General features: G+C 19.6%; 1 protein-coding gene across 1 annotated transcript in view; it reads left to right on the top strand.

The window, feature by feature from the left end:
- Nucleotides 1-23413, top strand: part of pfkfb3 (6-phosphofructo-2-kinase/fructose-2,6-biphosphatase 3) — a 71435-nt gene that overhangs the window by 36871 nt on the left and 11151 nt on the right. Inside the window, exon 12 of the mRNA XM_062066336.1 lies at nucleotides 22509-22636. Coding sequence (XP_061922320.1) covers nucleotides 22509-22636 — 128 coding nt within the window. The remainder of the gene's footprint in view (nucleotides 1-22508; nucleotides 22637-23413) is intronic.

Here is a 23413-nt window from a genome sequence, read left to right as displayed (position 1 = left end):
ATATTACATACATGACATTGTATATTATTCATTAATATTTATACATGACATTGTATATTATTCATTAATATCACATACATGACATTGTATATTATTCATTAATATTACATATATGACATTGTATATTCATCAATATTACATACATGACATTGTATATTATTCATCAATATTACATACATGACATTGTATATTATTCATTAATATTTATACATGACATTGTATATTATTCATTACTATTTATACATGACATTGTATATTATTCATCAATATTACATACATGATATTGTATATTATTCATTAATATTACATATATGACATTGTATATTCATCAATATTACATACATGACATTGTATATTCATCAATATTACATACATTACATTGTATATTATTCATCAAAATATTGACATTGTATATTCATCAATATTACATACATTACATTGTATATTATTCATCAATATTACATACATTACATTGTATATTCATCAATATTAGATACATGAGATTGTATATTCATCAATATTACATACATTACATTGTATATTATTCATCAGTATTACATACATGACATTGTATATTATTCAGTATTACATACATGACATTGTATATTATTCATTAATATTACATATATGACATTGTATATTCATCAATATTACATACATGACATTGTATATTATTCATTAATATTTATACATGATATTGTATATTATTCATTAATGTTTATACATGACATTGTATATTATTCATCAATATTACCTACATGACATTGTATATTATTCATTAATATTTATACATGACATTGTATATTATTCATCGATATTACATACATGACATTGTATTTTATTCATCAATATTACATACATGACGTATATTATTCATTAATATTTATACATGACATTGTATATTATTCATCAATATTACATACATGACATTGTATATTATTCATCAATATTACATACATTACATTGTATATTATTCATTAATATTTATACATGACATTGTATACTATTCATTAATATTACATACATTGTATATTATTAATTAATATTACATATATGACATTGTATATTCATCAATATTACATACATGACATTGTATATTATTCATCAATATTACATACATGACATTGTATATTATTCATCAATATTACACACATAACATTGTATATTCATCAATATTACATACATGACATTGTATATTATTCATCAATATTACATACATGACATTGTATATTCATTAATATTACATACATGACATTGTATATTATTCATTAATATTACATACATGACATTGTATATTCATTAATATTACATATATGACATTGTATATTCATTAATATTACATACATGACATTGTATATCATTCATCAATATTACATACATGACATTGTATATTATTCATTAATATTTATACATGACATTGTATATTATTCATTAATATTACATACATGACATTGTATATTATTCATTAATATTACATATATGACATTGTATATTATTCATTAATATTACATACATGACATTGTATATTATTCATCAATATTACATACATGACATTGTATATTATTCATTAATATTTATACATGACATTGTATATTATTCATTAATATTTATACATGACATTGTATATTATTCATCAATATTTATACATGACATTGTATATTATTCATCAATATTACATACATGACATTGTATATTCATCAATATTACATACATTACATTGTATATTATTCATCAAAATATTGACATTGTATATTCATCAATATTACATACATTACATTGTATATTATTCATCAATATTACATACATTACATTGTATATTCATCAATATTAGATACATGACATTGTATATTCATCAATATTACATACATTACATTGTATATTATTCATCAGTATTACATACATGACATTGTATATTATTCAGTATTACATACATGACATTGTATATTCATCAATATTACATACATGACATTGTATATTATTCATTAATATTTATACATGATATTGTATATTATTCATTAATGTTTATACATGACATTGTATATTATTCATCAATATTACATACATGACATTGTATATTATTCAGTAATATTACATACATGACATTGTATATTATTCATCAATATTACACACATAACATTGTATATTCATCAATATTACATACATGACATTGTATATTATTCATCAATATTACATACATGACATTGTATATTCATTAATATTACATACATGCCATTGTATATTATTCATTAATATTACATACATGACATTGTATATTCATTAATATTACATATATGACATTGTATATTCATTAATATTACATACATGACATTGTATATTATTCATCAATATTACATACATGACATTGTATATTATTCATTAATATTTATACATGACATTGTATATTATTCATTAATATTACATACATGACATTGTATATTATTCATTAATATTACATATATGACATTGTATATTATTCATCAATATTACATACATGACATTGTATATTATTCATTAATATTTATACATGACATTGTATATTATTCATTGATATTTATACATGACATTGTATATTATTCATTAATATTTATACATGACATTGTATATTATTCATCAATATTTATACATGACATTGTATATTATTCATCAATATTACATACATGACATTGTATATTCATCAATATTACATACATGACATTGTATATTCATCAATATTACATACATTACATCGTATATTATTCATCAAAATATTGACATTGTATATTCATCAATATTACATACATTACATTGTATATTATTCATCAATATTACATACATTACATTGTATATTATTCATCAATATTTATACATGACATTGTATATTATTCATCAATATTACATACATGACATTGTATATTCATCAATATTACATACATGACATTGTATATTCATCAATATTACATACATTACATCGTATATTATTCATCAAAATATTGACATTGTATATTCATCAATATTACATACATTACATTGTATATTATTCATCAATATTACATACATTACATTGTATATTATTCATCAATATTACATACATTACATTGTATATTCATCAATATTAGATACATGACATTGTATATTCATCAATATTACATACATTACATTGTATATTATTCATCAGTATTACATACATGACATTGTATATTATTCAGTATTACATACATGACATTGTATATTCATCAATATTACATACATGACATTGTATATTATTCATTAATATTTATACATGATATTGTATATTATTCATTAATGTTTATACATGACATTGTATATTATTCATCAATATTACATACATGACATTGTATATTATTCATTAATATTTATACATGACATTGTATATTATTCATCGATATTACATACATGACATTGTATTTTATTCATCAATATTACATACATGACATTGTATATTATTCATAAATATTTATACATGACATTGTATATTATTCATCAATATTACATACATGACATTGTATATTATTCATCAATATTACATACATTACATTGTATATTATTCATCAAAATATTGACATTGTATATTCATCAATATTACATACATGGCATTGTATGTATTCATCAATATTAGATACATGACATTGTATATTCATCAGTATTACATACATTACATTGTATATTATTCATCAGTATTACATACATGACATTGTATATTATTCAGTATTACATACATGACATTGTATATTATTCATTAATATTACATATATGACATTGTATATTCATCAATATTACATACATGACATTGTATATTATTCATTAATATTTATACATGATATTGTATATTATTCATTAATATTTATACATGACATTGTATATTATTCATCAATATTACATACATGACATTGTATATTATTCATTAATATTTATACATGACATTGTATATTATTCATCAATATTACATACATGACATTGTATTTTATTCATCAATATTACATACATGACATTGTATATTATTCATTAATATTTATACATGACATTGTATATTATTCATCAATATTACATACATGACATTGTATATTATTCATCAATATTACATACATGACATTGTATATTATTCATTAATATTTATACATGATATTGTATATTATTCATTAATGTTTATACATGACATTGTATATTATTCATCAATATTACATACATGACTTTGTATATTATTCATTAATATTTATACATGACATTGTATATTATTCATCGATATTACATACATGACATTGTATTTTATTCATCAATATTACATACATGACATTGTATATTATTCATAAATATTTATACATGACATTGTATATTATTCATCAATATTACATACATGACATTGTATATTATTCATCAATATTACATACATTACATTGTATATTATTCATCAAAATATTGACATTGTATATTCATCAATATTACATACATTACATTGTATATTATTCATCAATATTACATACATGGCATTGTATATATTCATCAATATTAGATACATGACATTGTATATTCATCAGTATTACATACATTACATTGTATATTATTCATCAGTATTACATACATGACATTGTATATTATTCAGTATTACATACATGACATTGTATATTATTCATTAATATTACATATATGACATTGTATATTCATCAATATTACATACATGACATTGTATATTATTCATTAATATTCATACATGATATTGTATATTATTCATTAATATTTATACATGACATTGTATATTATTCATCAATATTACATACATGACATTGTATATTATTCATTAATATTTATACATGACATTGTATATTATTCATCAATATTACATACATGACATTGTATTTTATTCATCAATATTACATACATGACATTGTATATTATTCATTAATATTTATACATGACATTGTATATTATTCATCAATATTACATACATGACATTGTATATTATTCATCAATATTACATACATGTAATTGTATATTATTCATTAATATTTATACATGACATTGTATATTATTCATCAATATTACATACATGACATTGTATATTATTCATTAATATTTATACATGACATTGTATATTATTCATCAATATTACATACATGACATTGTATATTATTCATCAATATTACATACATGACATTGTATATTCATCAATATTACATACATGACATTGTATATTATTCATTAATTTTTATACATGACATTGTATATTATTCATCAATATTACATACATGACATTGTATATTATTCAGTATTACATACATGACATTGTATATTATTCATTAATATTACATATATGACATTGTATATTCATCAATATTACATACATGACATTGTATATTATTCATTAATATTTATACATGAAATTGTATTTTATTTATTAATATTTATACATGACATTGTATATTATTCATCAATATTACATACATGACATTATATATTATTCATTAATATTTATACATGACATTGTATATTATTCATCAATATTACATACATGACATTGTATTTTATTCATCAATATTACATACATGACATTGTATATTATTCATTAATATTTATACATGATATTGTATATTATTCATTAATATTTATACATGACATTGTATATTATTCATCAATATTACATACATGACATTGTATATTATTCATTAATATTTATACATGATATTGTATATTATTCATTAATATTTATACATGACATTGTATATTATTCATCAATATTACATACATGACATTGTATATTATTCATTAATATTTATACATGACATTGTATATTATTCATCAATATTACATACATGACATTGTATATTATTCATTAATATTTATACATGACATTGTATATTATTCATTAATATTACATACATGACATTGTATATTATTCATTAATATTACATACATGACATTGTATATTATTCATTAATATTTATACATGACATTGTATATTAGTCATCAATATTACATACATGACATTGTATATTATTCATTAATATTTATACATGACATTGTATATTATTCATCAATATTACATACATGACATTGTATATTATTCATTAATATTTATACATGACATTGTATATTATTCATTAATATTTATACATGACATTGTATATTAGTCATCAATATTACATACATGACATTGTATATTATTCATTAATATTTATACATGACATTGTATATTATTCATCAATATTACATACATGACATTGTATATTATTCATTAATATTTATACATGACATTGTATATTATTCATTAATATTACATACATGACATTGTATATTATTCATTAATATTACATATATGACATTGTATATTATTCATTAATATTACATACATGACATTGTATATTATTCATCAATATTACATACATGACATTGTATATTATTCATTAATATTTATACATGACATTGTATATTATTCATTAATATTTATACATGACATTGTATATTATTCATCAATATTTATACAAGACATTGTATATTATTCATCAATATTACATACATGACATTGTATATTCATCAATATTACATACATGACATTGTATATTCATCAATATTACATACATTACATTGTATATTATTCATCAAAATATTGACATTGTATATTCATCAATATTACATACATTACATTGTATATTATTCATCAATATTACATACATTACATTGTATATTCATCAATATTAGATACATGACATTGTATATTCATCAATATTACATACATTACATTGTATATTATTCATCAGTATTACATACATGACATTGTATATTATTCAGTATTACATACATGACATTGTATATTATTCATTAATATTACATATATGACATTGTATATTCATCAATATTACATACATGACATTGTATATTATTCATTAATATTTATACATGATATTGTATATTATTCATTAATATTTATACATGACATTGTATATTATTCATCAATATTACATACATGACATTGTATATTATTCATTAATATTTATACATGACATTGTATATTATTCATCAATATTACATACATGACATTGTATTTTATTCATCAATATTACATACATGACATTGTATATTATTCATTAATATTTATACATGACATTGTATATTATTCATCAATATTACATACATGACATTGTATATTATTCATCAATATTACATACATGACATTGTATATTATTCATTAATATTTATACATGATATTGTATATTATTCATTAATGTTTATACATGACATTGTATATTATTCATCAATATTACATACATGACTTTGTATATTATTCATTAATATTTATACATGACATTGTATATTATTCATCGATATTACATACATGACATTGTATTTTATTCATCAATATTACATACATGACATTGTATATTATTCATAAATATTTATACATGACATTGTATATTATTCATCAATATTACATACATGACATTGTATATTATTCATCAATATTACATACATTACATTGTATATTATTCATCAAAATATTGACATTGTATATTCATCAATATTACATACATTACATTGTATATTATTCATCAATATTACATACATGGCATTGTATATATTCATCAATATTAGATACATGACATTGTATATTCATCAGTATTACATACATTACATTGTATATTATTCATCAGTATTACATACATGACATTGTATATTATTCAGTATTACATACATGACATTGTATATTATTCATTAATATTACATATATGACATTGTATATTCATCAATATTACATACATGACATTGTATATTATTCATTAATATTCATACATGATATTGTATATTATTCATTAATATTTATACATGACATTGTATATTATTCATCAATATTACATACATGACATTGTATATTATTCATTAATATTTATACATGACATTGTATATTATTCATCAATATTACATACATGACATTGTATTTTATTCATCAATATTACATACATGACATTGTATATTATTCATTAATATTTATACATGACATTGTATATTATTCATCAATATTACATACATGACATTGTATATTATTCATCAATATTACATACATGTAATTGTATATTATTCATTAATATTTATACATGACATTGTATATTATTCATCAATATTACATACATGACATTGTATATTATTCATTAATATTTATACATGACATTGTATATTATTCATCAATATTACATACATGACATTGTATATTATTCATCAATATTACATACATGACATTGTATATTCATCAATATTACATACATGACATTGTATATTATTCATTAATATTTATACATGACATTGTATATTATTCATCAATATTACATACATGACATTGTATATTATTCAGTATTACATACATGACATTGTATATTATTCATTAATATTACATATATGACATTGTATATTCATCAATATTACATACATGACATTGTATATTATTCATTAATATTTATACATGAAATTGTATTTTATTTATTAATATTTATACATGACATTGTATATTATTCATCAATATTACATACATGACATTATATATTATTCATTAATATTTATACATGACATTGTATATTATTCATCAATATTACATACATGACATTGTATTTTATTCATCAATATTACATACATGACATTGTATATTATTCATTAATATTTATACATGATATTGTATATTATTCATTAATATTTATACATGACATTGTATATTATTCATCAATATTACATACATGACATTGTATATTATTCATTAATATTTATACATGATATTGTATATTATTCATTAATATTTATACATGACATTGTATATTATTCATCAATATTACATACATGACATTGTATATTATTCATTAATATTTATACATGACATTGTATATTATTCATCAATATTACATACATGACATTGTATATTATTCATTAATATTTATACATGACATTGTATATTATTCATTAATATTACATACATGACATTGTATATTATTCATTAATATTACATACATGACATTGTATATTATTCATTAATATTTATACATGACATTGTATATTATTCATCAATATTACATACATGACATTGTATATTATTCATTAATATTTATACATGACATTGTATATTATTCATCAATATTACATACATGACATTGTATATTATTCATTAATATTTATACATGACATTGTATATTATTCATTAATATTACATACATGACATTGTATATTATTCATTAATATTACATATATGACATTGTATATTATTCATTAATATTACATACATGACATTGTATATTATTCATCAATATTACATACATTACATTGTATATTATTCATCAAAATATTGACATTGTATATTCATCAATATTACATACATTACATTGTATATTATTCATCAATATTACATACATGGCATTGTATATATTCATCAATATTAGATACATGACATTGTATATTCATCAGTATTACATACATTACATTGTATATTATTCATCAGTATTACATACATGACATTGTATATTATTCAGTATTACATACATGACATTGTATATTATTCATTAATATTACATATATGACATTGTATATTCATCAATATTACATACATGACATTGTATATTATTCATTAATATTCATACATGATATTGTATATTATTCATTAATATTTATACATGACATTGTATATTATTCATCAATATTACATACATGACATTGTATATTATTCATTAATATTTATACATGACATTGTATATTATTCATCAATATTACATACATGACATTGTATTTTATTCATCAATATTACATACATGACATTGTATATTATTCATTAATATTTATACATGACATTGTATATTATTCATCAATATTACATACATGACATTGTATATTATTCATCAATATTACATACATGACATTGTATATTCATCAATATTACATACACGACATTGTATATTATTCATTAATATTTATACATGACATTGTATATTATTCATCAATATTACATACATGACATTGTATATTATTCAGTATTACATACATGACATTGTATATTATTCATTAATATTACATATATGACATTGTATATTCATCAATATTACATACATGACATTGTATATTATTCATTAATATTTATACATGAAATTGTATTTTATTTATTAATATTTATACATGACATTGTATATTATTCATCAATATTACATACATGACATTATATATTATTCATTAATATTTATACATGACATTGTATATTATTCATCAATATTACATACATGACATTGTATTTTATTCATCAATATTACATACATGACATTGTATATTATTCATTAATATTTATACATGATATTGTATATTATTCATTAATATTTATACATGACATTGTATATTATTCATCAATATTACATACATGACATTGTATATTATTCATTAATATTTATACATGATATTGTATATTATTCATTAATATTTATACATGACATTGTATATTATTCATCAATATTACATACATGACATTGTATATTATTCATTAATATTTATACATGACATTGTATATTATTCATCAATATTACATACATGACATTGTATATTATTCATTAATATTTATACATGACATTGTATATTATTCATTAATATTACATACATGACATTGTATATTATTCATCAATATTACATACATTACATTGTATATTATTCATCAAAATATTGACATTGTATATTCATCAATATTACATACATTACATTGTATATTATTCATCAATATTACATACATGGCATTGTATATATTCATCAATATTAGATACATGACATTGTATATTCATCAGTATTACATACATTACATTGTATATTATTCATCAGTATTACATACATGACATTGTATATTATTCAGTATTACATACATGACATTGTATATTATTCATTAATATTACATATATGACATTGTATATTCATCAATATTACATACATGACATTGTATATTATTCATTAATATTCATACATGATATTGTATATTATTCATTAATATTTATACATGACATTGTATATTATTCATCAATATTACATACATGACATTGTATATTATTCATTAATATTTATACATGACATTGTATATTATTCATCAATATTACATACATGACATTGTATTTTATTCATCAATATTACATACATGACATTGTATATTATTCATTAATATTTATACATGACATTGTATATTATTCATCAATATTACATACATGACATTGTATATTATTCATCAATATTACATACATGTAATTGTATATTATTCATTAATATTTATACATGACATTGTATATTATTCATCAATATTACATACATGACATTGTATATTATTCATTAATATTTATACATGACATTGTATATTATTCATCAATATTACATACATGACATTGTATATTATTCATCAATATTACATACATGACATTGTATATTCATCAATATTACATACATGACATTGTATATTATTCATTAATATTTATACATGACATTGTATATTATTCATCAATATTACATACATGACATTGTATATTATTCAGTATTACATACATGACATTGTATATTATTCATTAATATTACATATATGACATTGTATATTCATCAATATTACATACATGACATTGTATATTATTCATTAATATTTATACATGAAATTGTATTTTATTTATTAATATTTATACATGACATTGTATATTATTCATCAATATTACATACATGACATTGTATATTATTCATTAATATTTATACATGACATTGTATATTATTCATTAATATTACATACATGACATTGTATATTATTCATTAATATTACATATATGACATTGTATATTATTCATTAATATTACATACATGACATTGTATATTATTCATCAATATTACATACATGACATTGTATATTATTCATTAATATTTATACATGACATTGTATATTATTCATTAATATTTATACATGACATTGTATATTATTCATCAATATTTATACAAGACATTGTATATTATTCATCAATATTACATACATGACATTGTATATTCATCAATATTACATACATGACATTGTATATTCATCAATATTACATACATTACATTGTATATTATTCATCAAAATATTGACATTGTATATTCATCAATATTACATACATTACATTGTATATTATTCATCAATATTACATACATTACATTGTATATTCATCAATATTAGATACATGACATTGTATATTCATCAATATTACATACATTACATTGTATATTATTCATCAGTATTACATACATGACATTGTATATTATTCAGTATTACATACATGACATTGTATATTCATCAATATTACATACATGACATTGTATATTATTCATTAATATTTATACATGATATTGTATATTATTCATTAATGTTTATACATGACATTGTATATTATTCATCAATATTACATACATGACATTGTATATTATTCATTAATATTTATACATGACATTGTATATTATTCATTAATATTTATACATGACATTGTATATTATTCATCAATATTTATACATGACATTGTATATTATTCATCAATATTACATACATGACATTGTATATTCATCAATATTACATACATTACATTGTATATTATTCATCAAAATATTGACATTGTATATTCATCAATATTACATACATTACATTGTATATTATTCATCAATATTACATACATTACATTGTATATTCATCAATATTAGATACATGACATTGTATATTCATCAATATTACATACATTACATTGTATATTATTCATCAGTATTACATACATGACATTGTATATTATTCAGTATTACATACATGACATTGTATATTCATCAATATTACATACATGACATTGTATATTATTCATTAATATTTATACATGATATTGTATATTATTCATTAATGTTTATACATGACATTGTATATTATTCATCAATATTACATACATGACATTGTATATTATTCATTAATATTACATACATGACATTGTATATTATTCATCAATATTACATACATGACATTGTATATTCATTAATATTACATACATGCCATTGTATATTATTCATTAATATTACATACATGACATTGTATATTCATTAATATTACATATATGACATTGTATATTCATTAATATTACATACATGACATTGTATATTATTCATCAATATTACATACATGACATTGTATATTATTCATTAATATTTATACATGACATTGTATATTATTCATTAATATTACATACATGACATTGTATATTATTCATTAATATTACATATATGACATTGTATATTATTCATCAATATTACATACATGACATTGTATATTATTCATTAATATTTATACATGACATTGTATATTATTCATTGATATTTATACATGACATTGTATATTATTCATTAATATTTATACATGACATTGTATATTATTCATCAATATTTATACATGACATTGTATATTATTCATCAATATTACATACATGACATTGTATATTCATCAATATTACATACATGACATTGTATATTCATCAATATTACATACATTACATCGTATATTATTCATCAAAATATTGACATTGTATATTCATCAATATTACATACATTACATTGTATATTATTCATCAATATTACATACATTACATTGTATATTATTCATCAATATTTATACATGACATTGTATATTATTCATCAATATTACATACATGACATTGTATATTCATCAATATTACATACATGACATTGTATATTCATCAATATTACATACATTACATCGTATATTATTCATCAAAATATTGACATTGTATATTCATCAATATTACATACATTACATTGTATATTATTCATCAATATTACATACATTACATTGTATATTATTCATCAATATTACATACATTACATTGTATATTCATCAATATTAGATACATGACATTGTATATTCATCAATATTACATACATTACATTGTATATTATTCATCAGTATTACATACATGACATTGTATATTATTCAGTATTACATACATGACATTGTATATTCATCAATATTACATACATGACATTGTATATTATTCATTAATATTTATACATGATATTGTATATTATTCATTAATGTTTATACATGACATTGTATATTATTCATCAATATTACATACATGACATTGTATATTATTCATTAATATTTATACATGACATTGTATATTATTCATCGATATTACATACATGACATTGTATTTTATTCATCAATATTACATACATGACATTGTATATTATTCATAAATATTTATACATGACATTGTATATTATTCATCAATATTACATACATGACATTGTATATTATTCATCAATATTACATACATTACATTGTATATTATTCATCAAAATATTGACATTGTATATTCATCAATATTACATACATGGCATTGTATGTATTCATCAATATTAGATACATGACATTGTATATTCATCAGTATTACATACATTACATTGTATATTATTCATCAGTATTACATACATGACATTGTATATTATTCAGTATTACATACATGACATTGTATATTATTCATTAATATTACATATATGACATTGTATATTCATCAATATTACATACATGACATTGTATATTATTCATTAATATTTATACATGATATTGTATATTATTCATTAATATTTATACATGACATTGTATATTATTCATCAATATTACATACATGACATTGTATATTATTCATTAATATTTATACATGACATTGTATATTATTCATCAATATTACATACATGACATTGTATTTTATTCATCAATATTACATACATGACATTGTATATTATTCATTAATATTTATACATGACATTGTATATTATTCATCAATATTACATACATGACATTGTATATTATTCATCAATATTACATACATGACATTGTATATTATTCATTAATATTTATACATGATATTGTATATTATTCATTAATGTTTATACATGACATTGTATATTATTCATCAATATTACATACATGACTTTGTATATTATTCATTAATATTTATACATGACATTGTATATTATTCATCGATATTACATACATGACATTGTATTTTATTCATCAATATTACATACATGACATTGTATATTATTCATAAATATTTATACATGACATTGTATATTATTCATCAATATTACATACATGGCATTGTATATATTCATCAATATTAGATACATGACATTGTATATTCATCAGTATTACATACATTACATTGTATATTATTCATCAGTATTACATACATGACATTGTATATTATTCAGTATTACATACATGACATTGTATATTATTCATTAATATTACATATATGACATTGTATATTCATCAATATTACATACATGACATTGTATATTATTCATTAATATTCATACATGATATTGTATATTATTCATTAATATTTATACATGACATTGTATATTATTCATCAATATTACATACATGACATTGTATATTATTCATTAATATTCATACATGACATTGTATATTATTCATCAATATTACATACATGACATTGTATTTTATTCATCAATATTACATACATGACATTGTATATTATTCATTAATATTTATACATGACATTGTATATTATTCATCAATATTACATACATGACATTGTATATTATTCATCAATATTACATACATGACATTGTATATTCATCAATATTACATACATGACATTGTATATTATTCATTAATATTTATACATGACATTGTATATTATTCATCAATATTACATACATGACATTGTATATTATTCAGTATTACATACATGACATTGTATATTATTCATTAATATTACATATATGACATTGTATATTCATCAATATTACATACATGACATTGTATATTATTCATTAATATTTATACATGAAATTGTATTTTATTTATTAATATTTATACATGACATTGTATATTATTCATCAATATTACATACATGACATTATATATTATTCATTAATATTTATACATGACATTGTATATTATTCATCAATATTACATACATGACATTGTATTTTATTCATCAATATTACATACATGACATTGTATATTATTCATTAATATTTATACATGATATTGTATATTATTCATTAATATTTATACATGACATTGTATATTATTCATCAATATTACATACATGACATTGTATATTATTCATTAATATTTATACATGATATTGTATATTATTCATTAATATTTATACATGACATTGTATATTATTCATCAATATTACATACATGACATTGTATATTATTCATTAATATTTATACATGACATTGTATATTATTCATTAATATTTATACATGACATTGTATATTATTCATTAATATTACATACATGACATTGTATATTATTCATCAATATTACATACATTACATTGTATATTATTCATCAAAATATTGACATTGTATATTCATCAATATTACATACATTACATTGTATATTATTCATCAATATTACATACATGGCATTGTATATATTCATCAATATTAGATACATGACATTGTATATTAATCAGTATTACATACATTACATTGTATATTATTCATCAGTATTACATACATGACATTGTATATTATTCAGTATTACATACATGACATTGTATATTATTCATTAATATTACATATATGACATTGTATATTCATCAATATTACATACATGACATTGTATATTATTCATTAATATTCATACATGATATTGTATATTATTCATTAATATTTATACATGACATTGTATATTATTCATCAATATTACATACATGACATTGTATATTATTCATTAATATTTATACATGACATTGTATATTATTCATCAATATTACATACATGACATTATATTTTATTCATCAATATTACATACATGACATTGTATATTATTCATTAATATTTATACATGACATTGTATATTATTCATCAATATTACATACATGACATTGTATATTATTCATCAATATTACATACATGACATTGTATATTATTCATCAATATTACATACATGTAATTGTATATTATTCATTAATATTTATACATGACATTGTATATTATTCATCAATATTACATACATGACATTGTATATTATTCATTAATATTTATACATGACATTGTATATTATTCATCAATATTACATACATGACATTGTATATTATTCATCAATATTACATACATGACATTGTATATTCATCAATATTACATACATGACATTGTATATTATTCATTAATATTTATACATGACATTGTATATTATTCATCAATATTACATACATGACATTGTATATTATTCAGTATTACATACATGACATTGTATATTATTCATTAATATTACATATATGACATTGTATATTCATCAATATTACATACATGACATTGTATATTATTCATTAATATTTATACATGAAATTGTATTTTATTTATTAATATTTATACATGACATTGTATATTATTCATCAATATTACATACATGACATTATATATTATTCATTAATATTTATACATGACATTGTATATTATTCATCAATATTACATACATGACATTGTATTTTATTCATCAATATTACATACATGACATTGTATATTATTCATTAATATTTATACATGATATTGTATATTATTCATTAATATTTATACATGACATTGTATATTATTCATCAATATTACATACATGACATTGTATATTATTCATTAATATTTATACATGATATTGTATATTATTCATTAATATTTATACATGACATTGTATATTATTCATCAATATTACATACATGACATTGTATATTATTCATTAATATTTATACATGACATTGTATATTATTCATCAATATTACATACATGACATTGTATATTATTCATTAATATTTATACATGACATTGTATATTATTCATTAATATTACATACATGACATTGTATATTATTCATTAATATTACATACATGACATTGTATATTATTCATTAATATTTATACATGACATTGTATATTATTCATCAATATTACATACATGACATTGTATATTATTCATTAATATTTATACATGACATTGTATATTATTCATCAATATTACATACATGACATTGTATATTATTCATTAATATTTATACATGACATTGTATATTATTCATTAATATTACATACATGACATTGTATATTATTCATTAATATTACATATATGACATTGTATATTATTCATTAATATTACATACATGACATTGTATATTATTCATCAATATTACATACATGACATTGTATATTATTCATTAATATTTATACATGACATTGTATATTATTCATTAATATTTATACATGACATTGTATATTATTCATCAATATTTATACAAGACATTGTATATTATTCATCAATATTACATACATGACATTGTATATTCATCAATATTACATACATGACATTGTATATTCATCAATATTACATACATTACATTGTATATTATTCATCAAAATATTTACATTGTATATTCATCAATATTACATACATTACATTGTATATTATTCATCAATATTACATACATGACATTGTATATTCATTAATATTACATATATGACATTGTATATTCATTAATATTACATACATGACATTGTATATTATTCATCAATATTACATACATGACATTGTATATTATTCATTAATATTTATACATGACATTGTATATTATTCATTAATATTACATACATGACATTGTATATTATTCATTAATATTACATATATGACATTGTATATTATTCATTAATATTACATACATGACATTGTATATTATTCATCAATATTACATACATGACATTGTATATTATTCATTAATATTTATACATGACATTGTATATTATTCATTAATATTTATACATGACATTGTATATTATTCATCAATATTTATACATGACATTGTATATTATTCATCAATATTACATACATGACATTGTATATTCATCAATATTACATACATTACATTGTATATTATTCATCAAAATATTGACATTGTATATTCATCAATATTACATACATTACATTGTATATTATTCATCAATATTACATACATTACATTGTATATTCATCAATATTAGATACATGACATTGTATATTCATCAATATTACATACATTACATTGTATATTATTCATCAGTATTACATACATGACATTGTATATTATTCAGTATTACATACATGACATTGTATATTCATCAATATTACATACATGACATTGTATATTATTCATTAATATTTATACATGATATTGTATATTATTCATTAATGTTTATACATGACATTGTATATTATTCATCAATATTACATACATGACATTGTATATTATTCATTAATATTACATACATGACATTGTATATTATTCATCATTACACACATAACATTGTATATTCATCAATATTACATACATGACATTGTATATTATTCATCAATATTACATACATGACATTGTATATTATTCAGTATTACATACATGACATTGTATATTCATCAATATTACATACATGACATTGTATATTATTCATTAATATTTATACATGATATTGTATATTATTCATTAATGTTTATACATGACATTGTATATTATTCATCAATATTACATACATGACATTGTATATTATTCATCAATATTACATACATGACATTGTATATTATTCATCAATATTACACACATAACATTGTATATTCATCAATATTACATATATGACATTGTATATTCATTAATATTACATACATGACATTGTATATTATTCATCAATATTACATACATGACATTGTATATTATTCATTAATATTTATACATGACATTGTATATTATTCATTAATATTACATACATGACATTGTATATTATTCATTAATATTTATACATGACATTGTATATTATTCATTGATATTTATACATGACATTGTATATTATTCATTAATATTTATACATGACATTGTATATTATTCATCAATATTTATACATGACATTGTATATTATTCATCAATATTACATACATGACATTGTATATTCATCAATATTACATACATGACATTGTATATTCATCAATATTACATACATTACATCGTATATTATTCATCAAAATATTGACATTGTATATTCATCAATATTACATACATTACATTGTATATTATTCATCAATATTACATACATTACATTGTATATTATTCATCAATATTTATACATGACATTGTATATTATTCATCAATATTACATACATGACATTGTATATTCATCAATATTACATACATGACATTGTATATTCATCAATATTACATACATGACATTGTATATTCATCAATATTACATACATTACATCGTATATTATTCATCAAAATATTGACATTGTATATTCATCAATATTACATACATTACATTGTATATTATTCATCAATATTACATACATTACATTGTATATTCATCAATATTAGATACATGACATTGTATATTCATCAATATTACATACATTACATTGTATATTATTCATCAGTATTACATACATGACATTGTATATTATTCAGTATTACATACATGACATTGTATATTCATCAATATTACATACATGACATTGTATATTATTCATTAATATTTATACATGATATTGTATATTATTCATTAATGTTTATACATGACATTGTATATTATTCATCAATATTACATACATGACATTGTATATTATTCATTAATATTTATACATGACATTGTATATTATTCATCGATATTACATACATGACATTGTATTTTATTCATCAATATTACATACATGACATTGTATATTATTCATAAATATTTATACATGACATTGTATATTATTCATCAATATTACATACATGACATTGTATATTATTCATCAATATTACATACATTACATTGTATATTATTCATCAAAATATTGACATTGTATATTCATCAATATTACATACATTACATTGTATATTATTCATCAATATTACATACATGGCATTGTATATATTCATCAATATTAGATACATGACATTGTATATTCATCAGTATTACATACATTACATTGTATATTATTCATCAGTATTACATACATGACATTGTATATTATTCAGTATTACATACATGACATCGTATATTATTCATTAATATTACATATATGACATTGTATATTCATCAATATTACATACATGACATTGTATATTATTCATTAATATTTATACATGATATTGTATATTATTCATTAATATTTATACATGACATTGTATATTATTCATCAATATTACATACATGACATTGTATATTATTCATTAATATTTATACATGACATTGTATATTATTCATCAATATTACATACATGACATTGTATTTTATTCATCAATATTACATACATGACATTGTATATTATTCATTAATATTTATACATGACATTGTATATTATTCATCAATATTACATACATGACATTGTATATTATTCATCAATATTACATACATGTAATTGTATATTATTCATTAATATTTATACATGACATTGTATATTATTCATCAATATTACATACATGACATTGTATATTATTCATCAATATTACATACATGACATTGTATATTCATCAATATTACATACATGACATTGTATATTATTCATTAATATTTATACATGACATTGTATATTATTCATCAATATTACATACATGACATTGTATATTATTCAGTATTACATACATGACATTGTATATTATTCATTAATATTACATATATGACATTGTATATTCATCAATATTACATACATGACATTGTATATTATTCATTAATATTTATACATGAAATTGTATATTATTTATTAATATTTATACATGACATTGTATATTATTCATCAATATTACATACATGACATTATATATTATTCATTAATATTTATACATGACATTGTATATTATTCATTAATATTACATACATGACATTGTATATTATTCATTAATATTACATATATGACATTGTATATTATTCATCAATATTACATACATGACATTGTATATTATTCATTAATATTTATACATGAAATTGTATATTATTTATTAATATTTATACATGACATTGTATATTATTCATCAATATTACATACATGACATTATATATTATTCATTAATATTTATACATGACATTGTATATTATTCATTAATATTACATACATGACATTGTATATTATTCATTAATATTACATATATGACATTGTATATTATTCATCAATATTACATACATGACATTGTATATTATTCATTAATATTTATACATGACATTGTATATTATTCATCAATATTACATACATGACATTGTATTTTATTCATCAATATTACATACATGACATGGTATATTATTCATTAATATTACATACATGACATTGTATATTATTCATCAATATTACATACATGACATTGTATATTATTCATCAATATTACATACATGACATTGTATATTATTCATCAATATTACATACATGACATTGTATATTATTCATCAATATTACATACATGACATTGTATATTATTTATATGATTGATGTTGTAGAGGAGATGCCCTACCTGAAGTGTCCTCTTCACACGGTGCTGAAGCTCACACCTGTGGCCTATGGCTGCAAGGTGGAGTCCATCTCCCTCAAAGTGGAGGCAGTCAACACCCACAGAGAGAGACCACAGGTAATACCACTAGTCCACATAGTCTACTTACTACCTTCTGACTCATATCACTAGTCCACATAGTCTACTTACTACCTTCTGACTCATATCACTAGTCCACATAGTCTACTACCTTCTGGCTCATATCACTAGTCCACATAGTCTACTTACTACCTTCTGACTCATATCACTAGTCCACATAGTCTACTTACTACCTTCTGACTCATATCACTAGTCCACATAGTCTACTTACTACCTTCTGACTCATATCACTAGTCCACATAGTCTACTACCTTCTGACATAGTCTACTACATTCTGACTCATATCACTAGTCCACATAGTCTACTACCTTCTGACATAGTCTACTACCTTCTGGCTCATATCACTAGTCCACATAGTCTACTACCTTCTGGCTCATATCACTAGTCCACATAGTCTACTTACTACCTTCTGACTCATATCACTAGTCCACATAGTCTACTACCTTCTGACATAGTCTACTACATTCTGACTCATATCACTAGTCCACATAGTCTACTACCTTCTGACATAGTCTACTACCTTCTGGCTCATATCACTAGTCCACATAGTCTACTACCTTCTGACATAGTCTACTACCTTCTGGCTCATATCACTAGTCCACATAGTCTACTACCTTCTGACTCATATCACTAGTCCACATAGTCAGTCTAGTACCTTCTGACTCATATCACTAGTCCACATAGTCTACTACCTTATGACTCATATCACTAGTCCACATAGTCTACTACCTTCTGACATAGTCTACTACCTTCTGA

The sequence above is a fragment of the Entelurus aequoreus genome, linkage group LG12 (assembly GCF_033978785.1).
Source record: "Entelurus aequoreus isolate RoL-2023_Sb linkage group LG12, RoL_Eaeq_v1.1, whole genome shotgun sequence".
In the NCBI taxonomy this organism is placed as follows: Eukaryota; Metazoa; Chordata; class Actinopteri; order Syngnathiformes; family Syngnathidae; genus Entelurus; species Entelurus aequoreus.
The sequence above is the reverse complement of the archived record's forward strand: the minus strand, read 5'-3'. Positions and strand labels throughout refer to the sequence as shown.